Here is a 19,142-nt window from a genome sequence, read left to right on the forward strand (position 1 = left end):
GACAGTAAAGTTTCTACCTGACAGTTCATACTAGCCGACCCTGTCACAACACCTTCACTAAAACATAATAACAGGTACAAGGATTGCTAAATCTGTTGCTTGGTTGTTTTTGTGGTTTTTTTATTAACAAGGTATTTTCTACTTGATTCAAAAGGTATTCCAAAGCTTAACATGTCAAACTAATACCTGGGAACTGTATCACCACCCTGCAATTTATAAATTGCATTTTCTATGCATGGTCAAGTTAGAGACATGACCAGCGACAGGTGAGATGCTTACAACTGTGCTAAATTCTTCTCTGACATTCATTCTGGCTTTATTTTAACCAACTTAGAAGGTACACCCAAAAACTAGTCCAGATGTTTATTGAGGGGCCACTGAAATAATTCTTTAACAAGCCAAAAGGGATTTTTGCCAGAGCTTCACAGCAGGCAAGATGACCTTTTCAAGTCACTCTACCAATATGGTATTTTACTCGGTTACAATACCAGTACGATAGCAAGTCTTCCCAGGAAGGTTTACTCTCCATGAAATCTCCATACTAACCTCAGGGAAATCTCTCAGTACTTCAGACATTTCATTTCCTCGTTCTCCACAGCCTACATAAATGATGACATCACTGTTGGAGTACTTTGAAAGAGACTGTGAGATCACAGTCTTTCCACAACCAAATGCCCCAGGAATCGCTGTTGTACCCCCTTGTACACACCTGAGTAAAGAAAAAGGACTCTGATTTGCAAGGAACTAAAAAACAGTTCTTTCCCATCTTAGAATATATTTTTCACTAGAACTCCCTCATCAAAAGCAGAATGGCAGGAGTCACATTCAATGTTCTAGGTGAGAAACACAGAGGTATTTCACGAAACAAAAAAATTGAGGGATTAAACCATCCTTTTCTTCTCCTGTCCTTAAGTATGTGACTTATGCTGATACAACAGCATGACTTTTGGGCTTGAGACAAAGCAGTTTTCACAGCTGGAAGCAGCGATGGAATGGAAATGCTAAGAAAAGAACAACTGTACTTAGCTGTGCCTTATAGAAAATAAGGAGCACAATATTTCAGGACCAAAATAACTGAATTCAGGGTCTTAGAAGTTAGCTGCTTAAATGAGCAGTTTGTGTTACAGTTAAGTGCAACAGTTTTCCTAAGTGGCAACCTCAAAATCATTGGAAACTACACATCCTCAAGACCGTGGAAAGATATCCTACTCATGCATCCAAATGAAGATAGCAAGCTTGAAAGTTCTAGCCTTTCTGTAGATGTGGCATGGTTATGATAAGCTTATGCACATTCAGTTTTTTCAAGATTAATGACCTAGAATGGTTTTGTTAAACTTCCTTTTTCCACCAGTGGATTCACCTGCCAAATAAATATGAGAAGTTCAGCTAAATATTTTTTTAAGATTATGTTGTGACACATGGCGAAAGCTTACCATTAAAAAAACCTAATGCTCTAAGGCCTCTTGCTTCTGCTTCCCCCTGAGGGAGAGATTTCTTACACAGTACAAAATAAAAGGAAGCACTTACGGGAAGAGGGCATCCAGGACTCGTTGGCCAGTTAATAAAGGATGATTGGCTGGTAACTTCTCGGTGACAGGACGGACCTGGCGTACCGGCCACACCTGCACCATGGTGAACTTCTCCTTCACACCTTCAAACTCCAGCTCTAGCACAACATCCTAACACAAAGACATGTGAAGTAAGCAAACAGCTGCACGCTGGACCAGCACATAAATTCTCACTTTAACTACTCTGCACAGGCTTTTGGTAACACCACAGAGCTCTTAGAATCTCTCATGCAATCATCACCTCCCAAGGGAAGGCTCTCTCCCATAGTTACAAGGCCTCTAGGGGAAAACAGAGCAAGATACACCATACATTAAAAACAGGCTTTTGAAGAGCAAGTGAATTTTACATATTCATAAGATATTGTAGATCCCCACAGAGGTTATCAAACATGGCACAGTGGAATGCCATTGGGAAGCCATAAACATAGAAAATACCTGCACAAAATAATAATGCAACCCCTGCAGGCAGGGTAGCAGAAGTGATCATTAACTCAGACACCTTGTTGAAACACTTTAGCTGGCCTCATGCAGAACAGAAAGAGTACATCAACCTTATAAAAGAGACATGGAATATACCAGCAGCTGCAGTTTGGGAGACTTACTGAAGTGTCATAGTTTCCTGGAGGAGCAATGTATGTAACTGTACCCCTGTTCCGTGGGGGCAGCATGATTTTGTGTTTGATCAGGGAGTTTTCATTCACCACACCATAAATATCTCCACCAGTGATGTGGCTGCCAACCTAAAATCAGAACAGGTCTATTAGTCATAACTTTTAAAAAAGAACCTTGACAAACTGTAAAAAATACTACAGCTATTAAGTCTAGCACTGTGATTACCCCTTTTAAAAATTCCTTGTTACAGCACAGTAGCTCATTTACATAATTCATTACTCCAACAGCATTGCTAGCAACACTACCTGTGATGTAGTGTCTTTCAAGGCTCAGACAGGAGCAATTACTAACAGACAAAAGAAATTTTCCTTGTTTCTTTTCCACCTCTCAACCTAATGTGCTAAGAAGAGAAAGGATAGCATATGCTAACCTGCAGGGCTGGAAATAAGATGCTGCAAAGGGCTAAAGCCATGACATTTTTTAGCTCTAAGGGTACCTTCACCATTTGCAAAATGTGTGCTGCAGTCATTCTTTTTGCTCAGGTAGTATTGGCTCCTGCTAATGCTTACTGCAATTGCACAAGTTTCTCTATGGTTTGGTAAATACATCAAAACTCTGTAAGTTATATCAAGTAAGTTTTGGTGATCCCCATCTGGTCTCATACATCACTACCACTTCCTAGCACTCCTTTTTGCAAACTTCAATAAATGCAGCATTAACCACAGGGCCCAGCAGTCACAGCCTTAGCACACTGCTCCAGGCCTAAGCTCTAGGGGTAGAGGAGCAAGAGGGGAACAAAGGATTGTCAGAACCTACCCGCAGATTTTTGGAAGGTGTGAAGTCCCATTTGACATCTCGGCTCAAAGCTGACACATTGACACCTCTAGGGATATAGATACTTTTGGTCAGGGTGCTGATGTCCGAGAGAGGTCTCTGGATACCATCAAAAATAGCTCCCATAATGCCAGGCCCCAGCTCCACTGACAGGGGCTTCCCAGTACGGAGCACAGGATCTCCTACAGAGACACCAGCTACAGATTTGCTGAGGAAAAGTTCATCCAGAACAAGGGAAAGAAACCAGGCAGAAATCATCAGGTTCACATCATACTCTCAACCTTCTTTTCTGACTTTAAGGTAATACTATTCCTATGTTACACATAAGCATTTGAGAAGCAAATGCTGATGTGTAACATAGGAATAGTAGCCTTATACTAAATTCTGAATTTCCCCAAACAGCAAAGTTCACCATCCTCTAGAGAGGCCAAGTAGTGGCAAATATTCTGCTTTATGATCGTTTGTTCAAGTCAACTGTTGTTGGCAACCAACGTCAGCTAACATGGATGAGGTTCACTCAAGTGCCAGGCAGTGAGATGACAAAACATCACACATTTCTTACATCTTCAAACCTAGAAAACAGATTAGGCTGTTTAAGTCAGATAATCTTATGAAATATGGAATTTTTCCACTTCAGAATTTGCTTAGAGAGCACAACTGTTTTGATCTTGAGCCTTGCACAGCTTTTTTCAATAGCACCCTAATTTTAAAAGGACTTTGTCTAAGACCAGCACTATTGCCCTCCTGTCTCATACCAAGTTGTCAGGTCTGTACACTACCTGAGCTCAAAGGATGCACAATGGGCTTTTCTCTGCAAAGGGCCAGCACCTTGGCAGAAGGGTCTGCAGGAATACAAAAGAAACCTCCAAAACTTACACAAACTCAATAAATTTAATACAAGTTTTTAATACAAGTTGACTTCAGAGAGGCCTATGACCAAATTTCCTCTCAACACGAGATTAAAAGTAAACTAGACTCAAACTTGCTCCATGTACTGATGGAAAGCTACTTGATACTGTAACAATGATGCCATCTAAAATGATAAATTATTAGGCAGAGACAGGACCTAGTCAGCAGTTTGCCAGCAAGCTCCTCAGAACCAAGGTTTAGGAGCCAGCACAGCCAAATTTTTCCTAGGCTATACATATACACACAGCCCCCTTGGGAGGGAGAAAGAGGCCTGCCTTCAAATTTTATGACTTCTTTTTTGACACTTTCTCATATATATATATATATATATATATATGTAATAAAAAATACATTTTATGTTGCCTAGCTTTTAGAATATATGCTGCATCATAGCTGGACCAAGATACTGTAAGCCTAGTGCAGCAGAAAAAGTGTAATCTGTTATGCTTGGCAAAATACTCTGTCCAAAAGAAGGCATTCTGCCCACTTCACATTTCTTATTTAAGCATTATACAAGCACAGTTATCAAAAGCAAAGACAAAGACGCAACAAATATTGCTTAGGTTTGCCATTTATGGTTGACACTTGTCAACTGCCTTACAAAGAGGCATTAAAATGCACTTGAATTCTAAGGTACACTTTGATTCCCAGTCAAAAGTCTCCTTGCTACAGAGCCACACAAGGTAAGATTCACCTCAAACCCATTAAAATTTACAAAACACATGCAGAACAGATGTCCTGCCAGAACCCAGAGTATCTGGCAGCAGAGAGGGAGCAGTGAAAAGGATACAAGTTTCCTCATACACCTGGACAGTTGCCAGATCCCCTTCCAGGCGGATGATCTCCCCCACCAGCTCACTGTGTCCCACTCGCACCAGCTCATACATGGCAGCACCTGCCATGTTGCAGGCTGTGACCACTGCAAAAGACAAGCACATAAGTGAGTTATTTTCCCTGCAGCTCAGGAAATTTACCCATCACAAGTCTCAAAGAACTGCACAGCATAAACCTGGTATTCACCCATATCAGACACACATTCTTGACTTCACAAAAGGATGCCACAACTCCTGGTATTTCTAGTTTAAAAAGAATAAGTTAAAAAGAATAAGTCAAAAGAATAAGTTTTCCTACAGTTTTCACTCTGTCCTTTATCCAGAAGAAGAGGACACTATGAGAATGTAGTAATTCACAGGACAATTCAGGCCATAATTTCTCTTATCTGTCTTGACAGATTGCAAACGTTGAGGGTGTGAGATGCTGTAAACTTTGACAAACAAGTTCTATAGGCATTTCTCCCTTGCAGTGAGCTAGGCCACATTCTCATCTGACTAAATTAAAGCACACAAGAAAATGGCAAAACTCACTCAATGCCTGGTAGTTACATAAGCCTGTGGTTGGGGGCCAGCATTTTCAAGTCACTTAAGCTTCTGTTTACCTTGGTAGCATCTGGATGCTGGCATAAACATGGATAGATCAAGCCAAGGCACCTGCTTGCATCTAAAGTGATGCCTAGAAAGCTTTTAAAAAATACTATTTTTTGTAGAAAAGTGTTGTCTATCTTAGGGCACTTAAATTAACTTTCAACAGATGAAGATTGTTGTGCAGCATGTTTTGGGCCTGAAACTTCTTGGTGCTTTGAGTTAGATTTCAGCAGGTCATATACGGAGTCCTGGCTGCTTTAGAATAAAATTTATTATGTCTTGCAGATTATGATCACAGTAACGCACACAAGAGTCACATATTTACACAAAAATACATTTTCCACTTCTTGGAAAAGAAAGCTGTGTCAGTTTAAAATTTTTTTGAAGTACCACCTCTGCAGTTACAGAATTTGCAGTCAGAAAACTTGTGCCTATTTAGGTAGGGAATTTCTTATTCATCAAATATGTTGCATTAACAAAAAAACTTGCTAATCTTCTGTTCTCACATTCCCATCCTTTCCTTCAGCTCCTGAAGAGAATGCAGGAGGGAGCAGAAAAGCCAGTAGAGCCTCCCTGTATACAAAAGCTGTTCCTAGCAGAGCCTAAATTATTTCAGCTGATAAAGATGAAGGAAGAGTCCTCCTTCTCCCAGCTGCTCTATCACCACATTCTATCACCTTCCCTGACTCTTGTGGCTCCTTGCTGAGCTCCCCCAGCCCATGGTGCAGTAAACAGAACAGCTTGACACTGACAGGGACTGAGGATATCAGAAAGCACAGGGACAAACTTTCAGTGAGAACAGACTATTTATTTCATACCCTTTTAGTGAATCTCAGCACACTGGGCCCTGCAGATTTCCAAGCAAGGGTTTTTTTCTCATACAGAAAGCTTACCTTTTGTTATTATTATTATTGTTGTTATTTTTATTCAACTGCCTGCTTCTGCTCATTATATTTTTAAAAAAAGGTTAATTAATAGTAACATCTTGTTAGCAGTTTTTTTAATAGTTTGACTACAAGTCAGTAATTCTTCTTGAAGTCCTCTACCCCAAAAAAAAAAAGATGAAAAGCACCACCCAGAGCTCTTTTATACTTCTCTGCTTTCAAGTGAAGATTAACAAGATCCTAGATAAAACAAAATTTATTACTTCCTTTACAAAATAATACCTACCAGGTCCTGAGACTCCATAAACATAGCCAACAAAAGCCTCTCTGTCCTCATCACGGATTTTGGGGAGCTTGGAGAAGTCCATTTTGCCTGTTCAACTGAACAAAAGAAAAAAATAAGAGTCAGTCCTGAAGAACACACACACACAGTAACTTCCTCCTCTTCCCTCTGCTCTCTTATTTTCAGTTAAAAAGAACTCTAAACTCATAGCCAGAAGTGCCATTAGCCTTAAGCACTTTTAACTCATTTTAAAGCTGTAAAAAGTTAAAAAGTAACTGATTTAAACAAACAAAATAACTGAGATTCCTTACTGCAGAAACACAGGGGTAGAACATCACCCTATAATATGCTCTACAGAATGTTACCGAATGAAAAAGATGCAATGGAACAATGCCCTAACACTGTTGCACTGTCTTTAAGCTTGGTTATAGGATATTTAAATGACAGAAAATCTCTTTAGTATTCCACATGTCATTACTCTCCTTCAAAATATGGAGTTTTCCATGATTCTGAGTGAGCAAGAGAATGTTCTGGGTCCGCTTTACTGCCACCAGTCTCTAAAATGCAATATTACAAATATTAATTGTGAAAATTCAATTTTTGCTATCTTAAGGTGCTGAATCACAGTATGTAGAGGAAGAAACACAGATTTTCAGAAGCACCAGCACACAAAGATGTGAATCTTTTCTATGTGTCTCACAGCTACATACTATGCAGTCTTTGCTCTCAGTGAAACCCACGGAGCCTTACAGAAGAATTGTGCTGAATAATGGGCAAACCCCTTCAACTTGCAACAGTTAAACAACAGGCTGTCATCTCATGCCAGTAACTGTTTAACAAATCTAAACAACTGGCACTGGAAAAGCTGTTTTATCAAGAGGCTTCCTCCATCCATGTTTGTCCTGCGGCTGGCAGCTGGGCTGTCCTGCTTCCAGTGCGGATCAGAGGATTTAAGGGTTTTGCTTTGTGAGCCCTTACCATGCTGTGTGTTACCTTGGAAACTGATGGGTGTTAGAGAACTGCAAGGCCACACTCTTCCCTCTTCTCCTGTACAGACACCCTTAGGACACAGCACTGGTGAAAGGTGCAGCCCCAGCACAGAAGGCTCCTGTGCTAATCAGCAGCAAGGCCCCTGGGTTGGTGACATGAACTGGAAGGCATCTGCTGACACTCACACTCAAGTCTTTGAGAGCAGCCTAATCTAACCCAGCATCTTCCACAAGACAGCAAATACAAAGGCATACTCAGGCTTAAAAACCTGCCCTGTTTATAATAACCAAGACAGCAACTCCATTGCCACCCTTTCCAGTACAATTAAAGGATATGTTTTTGCCTATTCTTTGGGAGCAGTAGCTGACTTCTGCTATTCTTGAAAACCTACAACTGCTTTCCAGCTTTTTAACATAGCAATACAAGTCCTCTGCCCCTCAGCCTCTTTACTGATCTATAAGTTTCAAATTGGTGGCACTGCTCTTTAAGAAGATGTCCAATGATTCCAAACTCCTCTTCATCCTGAAGGAATAGCTTCCCCCAGGCTCCATGTCTCTGTGGAGTGTAATGTCTATCATGGCTGCCACTGATTTATTCCACAGCAGCTGATCATGGTTCAGTCTCCACCAGCTTGGAGCAGACCTGCTAATGGGTCGTGAGCCCAAAGGCTAAGCCAGATATCCATTAGATCCCTCTACCCTCCATAGCCATAGGTTATCTTTCACACTTCCTGGTGTTTAGACCCAGGAGACAATTTTAATTTCACTGATTTTTTCTCAAATGCCTCCTCTGACAAATGGCAGAGGGGAGGTCTTTGCAAGGCAATCTGCAGTTCCTGAGCAGCTGGTATGAGCTGGCTCTGATCTGACTAACACAACAATCTCATCTTTTTTGCTTTTAACAACTAAAACGTGTTTGCTTTTAACAACTAAAACTCAAGCACAATTGCTGTTCATATTGAAAGAAGCAATTGTTCTTATAAATTCAAATTAAACATTTACTCCAATATAACAACACAGAACAATGTCCAGTGTCTTACTATCAACACCTCTAAAAGCACAGTAGAGAGTCAAACCACATTCTCCTAACTGAATCAGTGACACAGCTTGGCAATTAGACAACCTCCCATATGAAAGAGTCAAATTACAAAGGCAAGGAAAAGCAGGAACACTGGGCCAGTTTCAATTTAAATTAACTTTTCTTCATAATCAAAACCTGCTTGAAGCAACTCTTTACCTTTTAGGGAGGCAAGTGAGAACCTCAGAACAGCCATTCTGCAGTTAAATGGCAGCATCCTGACAGCCAGCATCTGCCTCTCCTGTTCCTGTGGCTGCTCTGCTTCCTCTCTCTTCCTACAGCCACCTTTCCAAATTACTGGCCAAGCCAAGTAGAGCAGGGGAGTCCTCCACTAGACCACCTAGCAACACACTAATAAACCCTGTCTTTACCATGATCTCTAGCATCTGCACCAGCTTTGAAACACATACCTATTAACTATTTCAAGTGTTAAAGATGTGAATTCCTTCTCTCCTTTACCTCTGCTATACCTCCAAAGTACAGTCTACACAAAGCCAGTGCCCACCCAGCCAGGCTGACCTCTTTCTTAAGTGGCTACACTTTTTTTAACACTGAATACAAATTAGGGGGGGGAAAAGCTGTTATTTATCTCTGCATCATTTTCTTGTGCTTGTGTACAAGCACTACAGATTTTCAATTTATATGGAAAAGTCCATGAGGACCAAAAAGCTGCCTTACCTTCCTAGCTTGTTAGATGTTTTCATTGCCAGTACTCAGAGAAAATGAAATTCCATAAAGCATATATGTACCCTAGAAGCCATGGTAGCTGGTCGTTCTAGAAATTTACAGAGCCCCTGAGGCCTTTGAAAGGCCTCTTGCCAACACAAGATATTCGGCACTGTATGCAATTCCCTCCTACAAAAGTCCACTAGCACACCTACATAGGATATCAGCTTAATTTTAATTCCCTTATGAGTAAAGATGCATCTTGCATCCTTTACAATTTATATCTTCCTTATCTAAAACAGTTCACTAATTGATTTCAAACATGCTCTTTAGCTCTAGCAGTCATATTCTGATTAATAGTAGCAGAAATCAAAGTATTGCTTGCAGTAGAACCTTGTCTGACTAAAAGGTGATTTATTACACTGATTTTAAAGTCCTAATTAAACAAAGAGCCCCATAACCTGAGCTTTCTATCTCAGTTTCTCCCCAGCACAGTAATCTGGTTACACAGTAGCCTAAAAAATGTAACTGCCCTGCTCTCAACCTTGGAGAAACCCATTTTGCTTCACTATTCCTGGGTTTTGCATCTAACATTTGATTAGACACAGAATTTACATTACGAACTACCTTAACACAAGATTTTTTCAACATTCAGACTCCAGTGAGATTTTTAGGAGCCTTCTTTCAGCAAGGAAGAAAATCTACAACAATTTTATCAAACCCAGCTCCTTACCTTATTTTGCAGAAGCAGGGAGTACCAAAAACCCAGAGGCCCAATGAAAAAGCTAGAATTCAGCAGTGAAGCATCACCGCTTGCGAAATAATCGTCCTTCCAGTGCCCCTACACAGAGGGATGAGAAAGCTGCTGCAGAGGGGAACGAAATTTCTGACACACAGCAGAGGCACAACCACCTGACTTGATGAGTCATCAGTCTCTCTCTGCCTCTCTCTCCCACCAGCACCGAGGAATGCCGCAATAGCAATTCCAGCCACCTCGAGCCCAGCTGAACTCCCATCTGTGCTCTCCCGACTGCACAGGGCCGAGCAGAAAAAATTAAAAGGCTTTAGCATTTGCATTAAGGGCCTCCTACAAAGCTGGGAATTCCAATGTCCCGAATGGTGCATACAACTATACAAATATCCTTGAAAGAGGTGCATGTTTTCTGCTGGGATCTGTGCACCTGCCAGCCCTCCAGGGTAATGCAGCCATGTCAGTGTGTGCTGTGCTCTGGAAGAGCTTAACAGAACAAGTGTTTAACAACAGACTGCACAGGGAGGCGCTGAGCAAACTGCAATACTAATTGCTTGAGCACGTTGAACAGCATTGATTGCCTCCAGGAGTCTGGTGGGGCTTCCTTGTGCTCAGAAGCCCTTCCCCTGGCCAGCAGAAGCACTAAGGCAATTGCTCAACATCCAGCACCCCAACAAAGCAGGGAGCTGTGCCACCCTGAGTGACAGCTGCTGGAATCTGTTTTCAGAGATCGACAGGCACTGCCCCGCACCTGAACAGAACAGGGGCAGCTGTGCGATCCCTCCCTAAGAACCTGCATGAAGCCGAAGAGTTCCCTGCAGTCTTCACAACTTCTCAAGTCTATCTTCGCAAGTTCTAGGATTACCAACACCTCAAATTGCCACAAAAGCCTAGACACTAACCACAACTCATCAGTATCAGTAATTTGGAAGCAGCAGTGTTACATCAGTAAGTCATCAATGGTAGGAATCATTCTGCTGGAATAACTTTGAACTTGAAGGTCAAAGATTTTAGTACATCTGAAACAGACTAATGTGGTTTGATTTCCATGGATAGAAAAATAGAGTCAGAATATAAGCCCTTACATTTGATATCCAGGAAAGCTTAATAGGCCAAAACAGTAAAATACAGCCAAAGAGTTTTCCAAAGAAAATAATACCCTCTCCTCTTCTTAGTAAAAACCTAGATATTACAGGATAGTAAAGATCACCACCCACACTGGACAATCAGCTTAGTGTCACATTGGAGAGATGCTTCAGATTCAAGGCTGCTGCCATTCACTGCGTTCACCTGAGCAGACTCTGGCCCAGTGCATAAATCCCAGTGTCCAGCTGCATGAAGATCTGTTGCAAGGGCCTCATAAATAACCGGATAATCACTGCCACAGATTTCCTGTAACTAGGACAGTTTAAACTTCCCCTTCTAACAGATGATATCTTTAAGAGGAAGTAGTAAAAAAAAAAAATATAGTGCTTGAATCACTAGACAAATGCAGAAGTCTGGCAGCATTTTCATATCTATTTTCATATCTAGAATTTGGGATACTGTCCCACAAGAAACAACACACGCAGAACTCTAACACAGGTCACTGGGAAAGGAAGCCCAATAGTAATCTCAGGAAACCTGCTCCTTCACAGTATGCAGAGTTGTAATTTTATTAGACAGCAGGAAAAATTACTCCAGATTTCTCAGTCACCAAACAATTGAATTACTGAGGTTCAGTGGCACCTATGGCAATCATCTACTTCCAACTCCCAGCTCCAAGCAAGCTGATGTAGGCTGCTCAGGGCCACATCCAAATTTTGATTACCTCCAAGGATGAAGCCACCACAACTCTCTAGGTAACCTGTTCCAGCATTTAGACACCCCTGCAGTAAAGTGTTTTCCTACATTTAAAGGGAATTCCCTGTATTTCAGTTTGTGCCCACTGTGTCATGTTACTTCAACAGGTACCACTGAGAAGAGTCAGGCTTCATCCTCTTTGCTCCCTCCCCTCAGGTGTTTATATATTTTACAATAAGATTCTCAGAACCATCTCTTCCTGAGGCTATATAATCCCAGTTCTCTTTTCTTGCCTCCAAATGCTTAACAGTCTCCGCGGCCCTTTTCTGGATGCACACCCCTAAGCCACATCTTTCTTCTACTGGAGAATCCAGAACCAGACACAGCACTCTAGATGTGGTTTCCATCAAGTTTAACCAAGGTGAAAACCACCTCCCTGAACCTGCTGGCAGGATTCTTCTAAACATGGCCCAGGATAGTGCTGGCTGCCTTTGCCACAAGGGACCATTGCCAGCTGATGTCCAGCTTGGGGACCCCCAGTTCTTTTCAGCACTCAGTCCTCAGCCTGTAGCAGGATATGTGGTTATTTTGCCCCAGGTGCAGGACTTGGTACTTCTCTTTGTCAAACTTCATGGGATTCCTGTCAGCCCATTCTTCCAGTCCAGGTCCCTCTGTATGGCAGCACAAGCCTCTGCTACACCAAACACCTTCCAACCTGTCACCTGCACTCTAATGAAACCAGGCAGGAGTCACCTCCTGTGCTCAACACAACCACGAGGCTCAGTCTTCTCATGACACAGACATTGTGAAGTGAACAGCACCAACCTTCCTGCCACAAGCTCTGAGCTAGAAAGAATATTTCTTATACTCAGCAATATGGACATTTTCCCACTTAGTTATTCATACAATTTCAGTTGTCACAGCGCACTTTGAGGCCACCTCAGCTCTAGATAAATCCAGAACCTGCCTGACTAATGCTCAGCTACATACTGTGGACCCATCTGCAACCCTACAAGACCATTTATCTTTTACATAACTTGTTCCTTGGGTTCTTATAAGCCCCCTCCTCTCACATGAAGCTTGTTTTACTCAGCACATGTACACATAAATCCATGTGAAAGAGAATTATGCTGCCTCTGTCATTGCAGCACATGATTACACACTCACTACAAAGTGAGACCATGCAACACTGAATTCATGAAGTCCACCACAAGCTCCTCCTGTCTTCTTCCTAAAAACAGATGAGGACTTAGCTGTGGGCATGCCAATACATACAAGTTTGATACTTTAAATAAACATCATGCCTTGAAACAAGCTAAAGATATAACAATATATTTATATTTGATACATACATACAACATGAAGTATATATTCCTAAAGCAAGGGTGTGAAGTCTGTCCATGAAAGATGTACCACCACTACAAGCTGTAACTCAAGCACCCAAGCTTTTATTCAGCAGCTTGGGAAATTCCTTCAGTTAGCCCAGAACAATACTAGAACAAAGCTGTTTGAACATGACTAAGAAGTCAGCAGCTAAAATAAAACTAGATAGAAAGGCTGGCAAGGTGTTCTTTGCATAAGTACTCTGACCCACTGAAGATCTGATCAGCTCAGTTGATAAGCTGCCTTCAAACATCAAACACAGCTATCATGCGATATCTAGAATTGATAAAGACCCTAAACTCCTGTTACTAGAGAAAACCACATTGTCCATGTGAAAAAATGTTCATCAACTGACTCACATGCTACAGTTTCCATAATAGGGTTTTCTATACCAATTTTTTCCTCTCAGCTGAGGCTTCTCCAGAGGAGGAAATTGATGAGCCTCTCCTTAGTTCCTACTTGCTACACTGCTTCACAATTTTATTACTGCGAAAATTTGACATTCCTTTCAGCCTACTACACATTCTGCCCTTTGGCTTGATAGACTTTCACACAAAAGAAAGATCTAATGCAACTGAAATCCAAACCATACTACAGAACACTAATACAAAATTCATCTCTGTGTTCTACAGTGACCTTCTTTTCTTATCCTGATCCTGTCATCTAGCTGCCAGGGCTGAAAAGTTCTGCAGCCATCTGCTCAGTGCAATGCTCAGTCATTTCCTCTAGATGAACAGTTTTCATTAACCTCCCTAACATTACTGCTAAACTAAAATCTACCCTAGCTTTTATTAAGTAAAAGTCACTTGATTTCCAGGTCTATTTGGCACTGTTACTTGAAATACTTTTTGTTGCTCTAACCTTTAAGATGACAAACATTAAAATGAAATTATTACGCAGCTGTAAGCAACTATAACAGCAAACTTTACTACAGTTCAGCGGAGTGACTTCTGAAGAGTTGAAGACTTTACATCAACACACAAAAGGTGTGCAATTTGACAAAACAACTATGGCTAGATTTTTAAGTCAGGCTCAGTTTTACACACAGAACCGCACAAGTTGTTTGGGCTCATTAAAATACATTGTCTCCTCTATAAGCCTCACTACTGCCTAACCCCTTCTCCCCAAGTGTAATAGCTAAAATACTGAGCATGAGTTTGGAATAAGCATTTCATCATTACACCTAAGTTTCAGATTACCTTTAAAGTAAGGATATTATGGAATCTTGAGTTTATTACGCAAGGTATTTGATAGCTAGTTTGAAGAGTTGAACCACGAGTGAGTCTGCATGAAAGTCTTTGAGAAAGATCCAACATCCCTAGCAGATAGAAGTACTCTTTTATAGCACCTTTGGTATAATGAAACACCTGGTTGGAATCACAGCACACCTATTGGCACTGGATTCCAGTAAAAGGAAATTAAGTTGAGGTTGACTTTTCCTGTAATGAAAAATTGCATCTTCATGTTTTAAAGCAAGCTAAGCTACGTTTGGAAATCTTGTTCCAATAAAATAATACCTGAAGTACTTACAGCTTCTTTAGAACAGTCAGAGGCCTTCCAACATATTAGATTTTACCATTGTTTAAACTACATACTGAGGTGGTTGTCTGAATGTCTACCAGACTCATGCAAATCTATCCCATGATAAAACCCTCAAAATTTTAAGGATCTATAGACAGTTCACGTAACAGAATTGCTTATTTAGCCATCTTTACCAATATAGTCTGCAGTTAGTCTAAAATACCATCTTAGGGTTTTTCTGAAGAGCTGCTTTTTAAGGCCTTGCTTTCAGACTGGGAAATAAAGTAATGATACAGTGTAACAAGAACAAGGGCCAAACATTTGCCCCACGAACTGGAATTCTGGGAAGATGCAGTTTCTTTGCTTGGCTATTAAAAAACTGTCAAGTCATTTTTCAGGCTCTTACACAAAATTTGCACACCTGAAAGCTTTTGTCCAGCAATAATATGTTATTCCCATAAAGGCACAGCCGTCTCTCTATGAAGTCCATGGCTTTTCCCACATCCTTTCTGTATCTCCTCATGCCCAACCATCCCAACCACAACAGGACTGCTCTTCATGCTTAGGGCACAGAACACAGATCAGCATCACAGACATCCAAACCACCTCTCTTTTACATGAACCACCACAAACCACTTCAGTAAGCAAGCACGGCTTACAGCAGCCTGAAGATGGGACACAGCACCTTCACAGCACACATTCTGGCATTTTTCAGGGAATGCTGTCTGGCAGAAACACAGCTGGGCAGACTGGTCAGCTGAAACTCACCAGAGCACCAACATTTCATCTTGGCTATGAGAACCCTTACAACTTGAGCACTTTTCAATTGTTTGGGAAGGACAAAGATAAGGCTTTTATATTACAGAGACCCTCTGGAACACCACATCTCTCAAGCATTTGTATCTGCAATGGGCCTATTTCCAGCAGGTTTTCTAGCTCATTTACCTGTTCAGCACCATGAGTCTGGGTTAACTGGGGCAGCTTCCCATACTAGCTTTGGTCCTTGCTGATTACTTTTGATTTGAACATAACAGACTTCCCAAAATGTAAACTATGACAAAATTAAAAGAGAGGCCACTGTCAGACAAATTATTTTTGAACAGAGTGAGCAGTGACACTGAATTTTACCATTACACAAGCTCAGAGTCAAGCTGATGAAGCAAGCAAATAAATTCAGCAGCTAAAACTGGTCTCTATCTGCCATTTGGTGAAGTGGTAGTAACAAGGTCTGTAAGACTGTCAGGATTTATCCACATACATCTTACTGGTTTTCACTGTAAATGTATCATCATTTCACTAAAGCCAGGCCTTGGAAGGCAAAGTCTGTCAGAACAGCCATATCATGTATGGACATCCAAAAAGCTGGCAGCAAATGGTCAATGTTTCTGAGACATGGGAGTGTTGAACTTGAGACTTGACAAACGCAGGAGAAGTAAATGCTTGGATGAAATAAAGCAACCAAACAAAAAATATTTACAGGTGCAGAACTTAATGCCATGGCAGATGACCAAACCCAAGAATTTGGTATAAGCTTAGCTGTCCACTCCCAAAGGGAAGAATGGAGTGAGCACATCAAAGACAAGCAAAAAGCTTTTTATACCATAAAAGAAGATAAAACAATGACAAACAGAAGATCCAGTCAAAACCAGTTCTGCATGTTGGACATTTAGGTGATTATTGGCTTATTCTGTACAGGAAAAAAAAGGGCTGAAAAGCTTAAATTCATTTTGGTTCCTCTGCTGGAGTAGGACCCTGTTTCTCTCTGTCCAGCTGGAAGGCTAAAGGAGTCACATGTTTTAAAATGTCGAGTAAGAACGAATGAGCATGATATTCCAGTTGACTACATGGTCTGTTTTCTTTGGCAAAATTCAGGCCTAAAAAAAAAAATCACATGGATACCATTGTTCAACAATGCCTCAGTATTTCCAAGTCTGAAATCCCCCACTTTTTAACCAATGAAACAAGCATGGAGAAAAGACTATATGTCAGGCAATGTAGCATTGGGTTGTTGCATGGTTTGTGTTTTGTAGGGTTTTCTTTAAAAGACAGGAAAAAAAGAGAGATTACTACTTGGTCAGCAGTGGCATTCAACATTTTATGGTCAACATCAAAGTAACCAAAGACCCCAACTAGGTTATCCTGTAATCCTTTTTCTAAAGGAGTAATTAGGAATGCAGCCATAGTCACAAACATGCAATTTAAAAGCACGAGGGAAACCCACCAGTAGGAACTTTCAGGGCTTGAGAACCCCAAGACAAACCATTATGGCATCAAAACACAAGGGGGAATGCACAGTGCCTCTAAAAGGGGTATCATTCAGAGGAATCATCTGGTAACCTGCTGGACTATAGCAGCTTTGGATGACAATGTGTAACACCAGCACCCATGCAAGTCTGAAAGATAAAGGCATGAAGTCATCCTGGGAAAAAAATTAGATAAGAGAAGGACACTTAAGGCCCACAGACCTTGTAAATGAGGGCCAATAAAGCATAAAACTGTTAATATATACTTAGACCAAAACAAAAGCTAAATTTAAGCTAATGCTCTATAAAAATGAAGCAATAATAATCACTCATGGCTCAACCCTATTACCAGTACCTGCAGAAAAGAATTCTTGATTTGGAAAATGACAAGGCAGCATTTACAGGAAACAGAGATCTTGTGTTACTATTGCAACACAAGACTGCAACCCCCCTTTGAACCGTCAGCTGATGCCAGCAACCATTTTCCACTGTTGCCTTAATTTCTCCTTCCCTGTTCTTTCAAGCTGATGTCCATAGTGATTTAGTATTTCTGAATGTCAGACTTCACCACCTGATCACAAAATAAAGACTAATTTTCCCCCCACATAAAGAATAAAGCTTTCCCAGAGGACTTTATAATACAGACTGACAGGCACATCAAAAATATTCTGCAGTATTTTTGGTAATACAAAGACCTGTAGATTGTGATCTCACTTCACATATTCTTACATAGAAAATAATGAAATGTAGATATTATTACATATGTATATTTGCTGGTCATTGAAAAGGCCTTTGGAAGTACCACACAGAGAAGCCAAACATTCAGCTGCTGCAGATCTGCACAGTGCAGAAATACAGCACAAATACACCACAACTCACAGATCTGCCTCAGTTACTCAAACTTCCACTTGCAAATGCCAGTTGGTATTTGGCATGTTCTTGCTAATAAATCACTTCGTGCAGTCTGTCACCAGGTTTTCCTACTTTTCCACCCCCTCTCCACTTCAGCAAGCAGAATTAGCATTTGAAATACCATGCTAGATCAAATAGCCAGTGTACTTTGCTGAAGTATTGCATTACAATGAATAAAACGATCACCAAATTGCTTTTATGCCCAACAGGAGTGCAATTTCTCTGAGGGAAGACAGTAAAATTTCAGGAGGAAAGATTTTACTTTCTTCCTAAGAAAGTAAATCACTATGGGCAGCTGCATGGAATGGACAGATCTTGACACATAAGTGCCACATATTCCAATGTCAAGCTACCTGTGACATTGGAAAATCATCCAGAATCCAGTCATGCAAGATTTCTCTCTTGCCTCCAAGTGAATGCCAAGGGTGATGTTTGGAACACCTCATCTAAGGCAGAGTTTTGCGACTGGCTGCAAGAATAGGAGGCACATTTGATGCGCCACCAGGATATTCAACTGCAAAACAAAAGGGGGCTGTTCTGCCGCGCTCGGGCTGCAGTGAGAGGCCCGCAGCAACATTCCCCTTCCAGAGCCGCGTTCCTCTTCCAGAGCTGCGCTGTTCGCTCTCTGCTGGGCTGCGCTCAGGCACCCAGAGACTCAGATCCACCCACTCAAGATGGTGGGATGACCTGGCACTGGAACCCGGCCGCTATCGCCCCGTTCCTTTTCTGTAAGGAATTCTGGCACAACCCTAAAGCATCTCAGTGGGCGCCTTCTGAGGTTTTTCATTCAGGAGCCGCTCGGCTTTCCAGGTCTCCGCTCCCGGCGAAGCGGGGCGGGGAAGCGCATGGCCTCCCCCGCGGGCTGCCCTGCCGGACACGGCTCCCTGAAGGTCGGCTGCCCAGGGCCAGGGCCCGGCGACACCCGCTCCGCAGAGCTGGGGCCGCGCTCCCTCTGCGAGCGGCTCCGCGGGGACACCGCGTCCTGCCCGGGCAGGGTCCAAGCGCGGCGGAGAGCGGCGAGAGCCGACCTCCCCCGCCTTCAACGCAGAGGAGGGCAAGCCCCGGGCGCACCTCGGGAGCGGCGGAGGCAGCGGCGCGGGACAGGGGGCGCGGGGCCCGAGCGTCTCACCTGGGCCGACCCGGCGCGCCCGAATCCGCCCAAGTCCCTGCAGCAGCGGCGGCGGCGGCGGCGGCAAAGGAGGCGCTGGATCAGCTGACGCCGGGCCCCGCGCGCATGCGCCGCGCCGCACACCGGAAGCGTCGGGCGCGAGCCGTGCCCTACTCTGGGCGGAGCTTCGCCCGCCAA

The 19,142-nt window shown here is 42.2% G+C and overlaps 1 protein-coding gene across 2 annotated transcripts in view; it reads right to left on the minus strand.

The window, feature by feature from the left end:
* ATP6V1A (ATPase H+ transporting V1 subunit A) overlaps positions 1–19,129 on the minus strand; it is a 31,787-nt gene extending 12,658 nt beyond the window's left edge. The window contains exons 1-7 of one of the 2 annotated variants that reach the window (XM_071433233.1): positions 18,966–19,129; positions 6,515–6,609; positions 4,714–4,842; positions 2,997–3,211; positions 2,171–2,308; positions 1,528–1,679; positions 547–709 (exon numbers count right to left, since the gene is read on the minus strand). In XM_071433233.1, the coding sequence (XP_071289334.1) occupies positions 547–709; positions 1,528–1,679; positions 2,171–2,308; positions 2,997–3,211; positions 4,714–4,842; positions 6,515–6,596 (879 nt within the window). In that variant the 5' untranslated portion in view covers positions 6,597–6,609; positions 18,966–19,129. Of the gene's footprint in view, positions 1–546; positions 710–1,527; positions 1,680–2,170; positions 2,309–2,996; positions 3,212–4,713; positions 4,843–6,514; positions 6,610–9,977; positions 10,137–18,965 lie in introns of those variants that run through there. The other variant, XM_071433235.1, reaches the window with a different exon arrangement.
* Positions 19,130–19,142: the final 13 nt, after the last annotated feature.

The sequence above is a fragment of the Agelaius tricolor genome, unplaced genomic scaffold (genome assembly GCF_023055355.1).
Source record: "Agelaius tricolor isolate 1412-34295 unplaced genomic scaffold, bAgeTri1.0.p SCAF_9, whole genome shotgun sequence".
NCBI lineage: Eukaryota > Metazoa > Chordata > Aves > Passeriformes > Icteridae > Agelaius > Agelaius tricolor.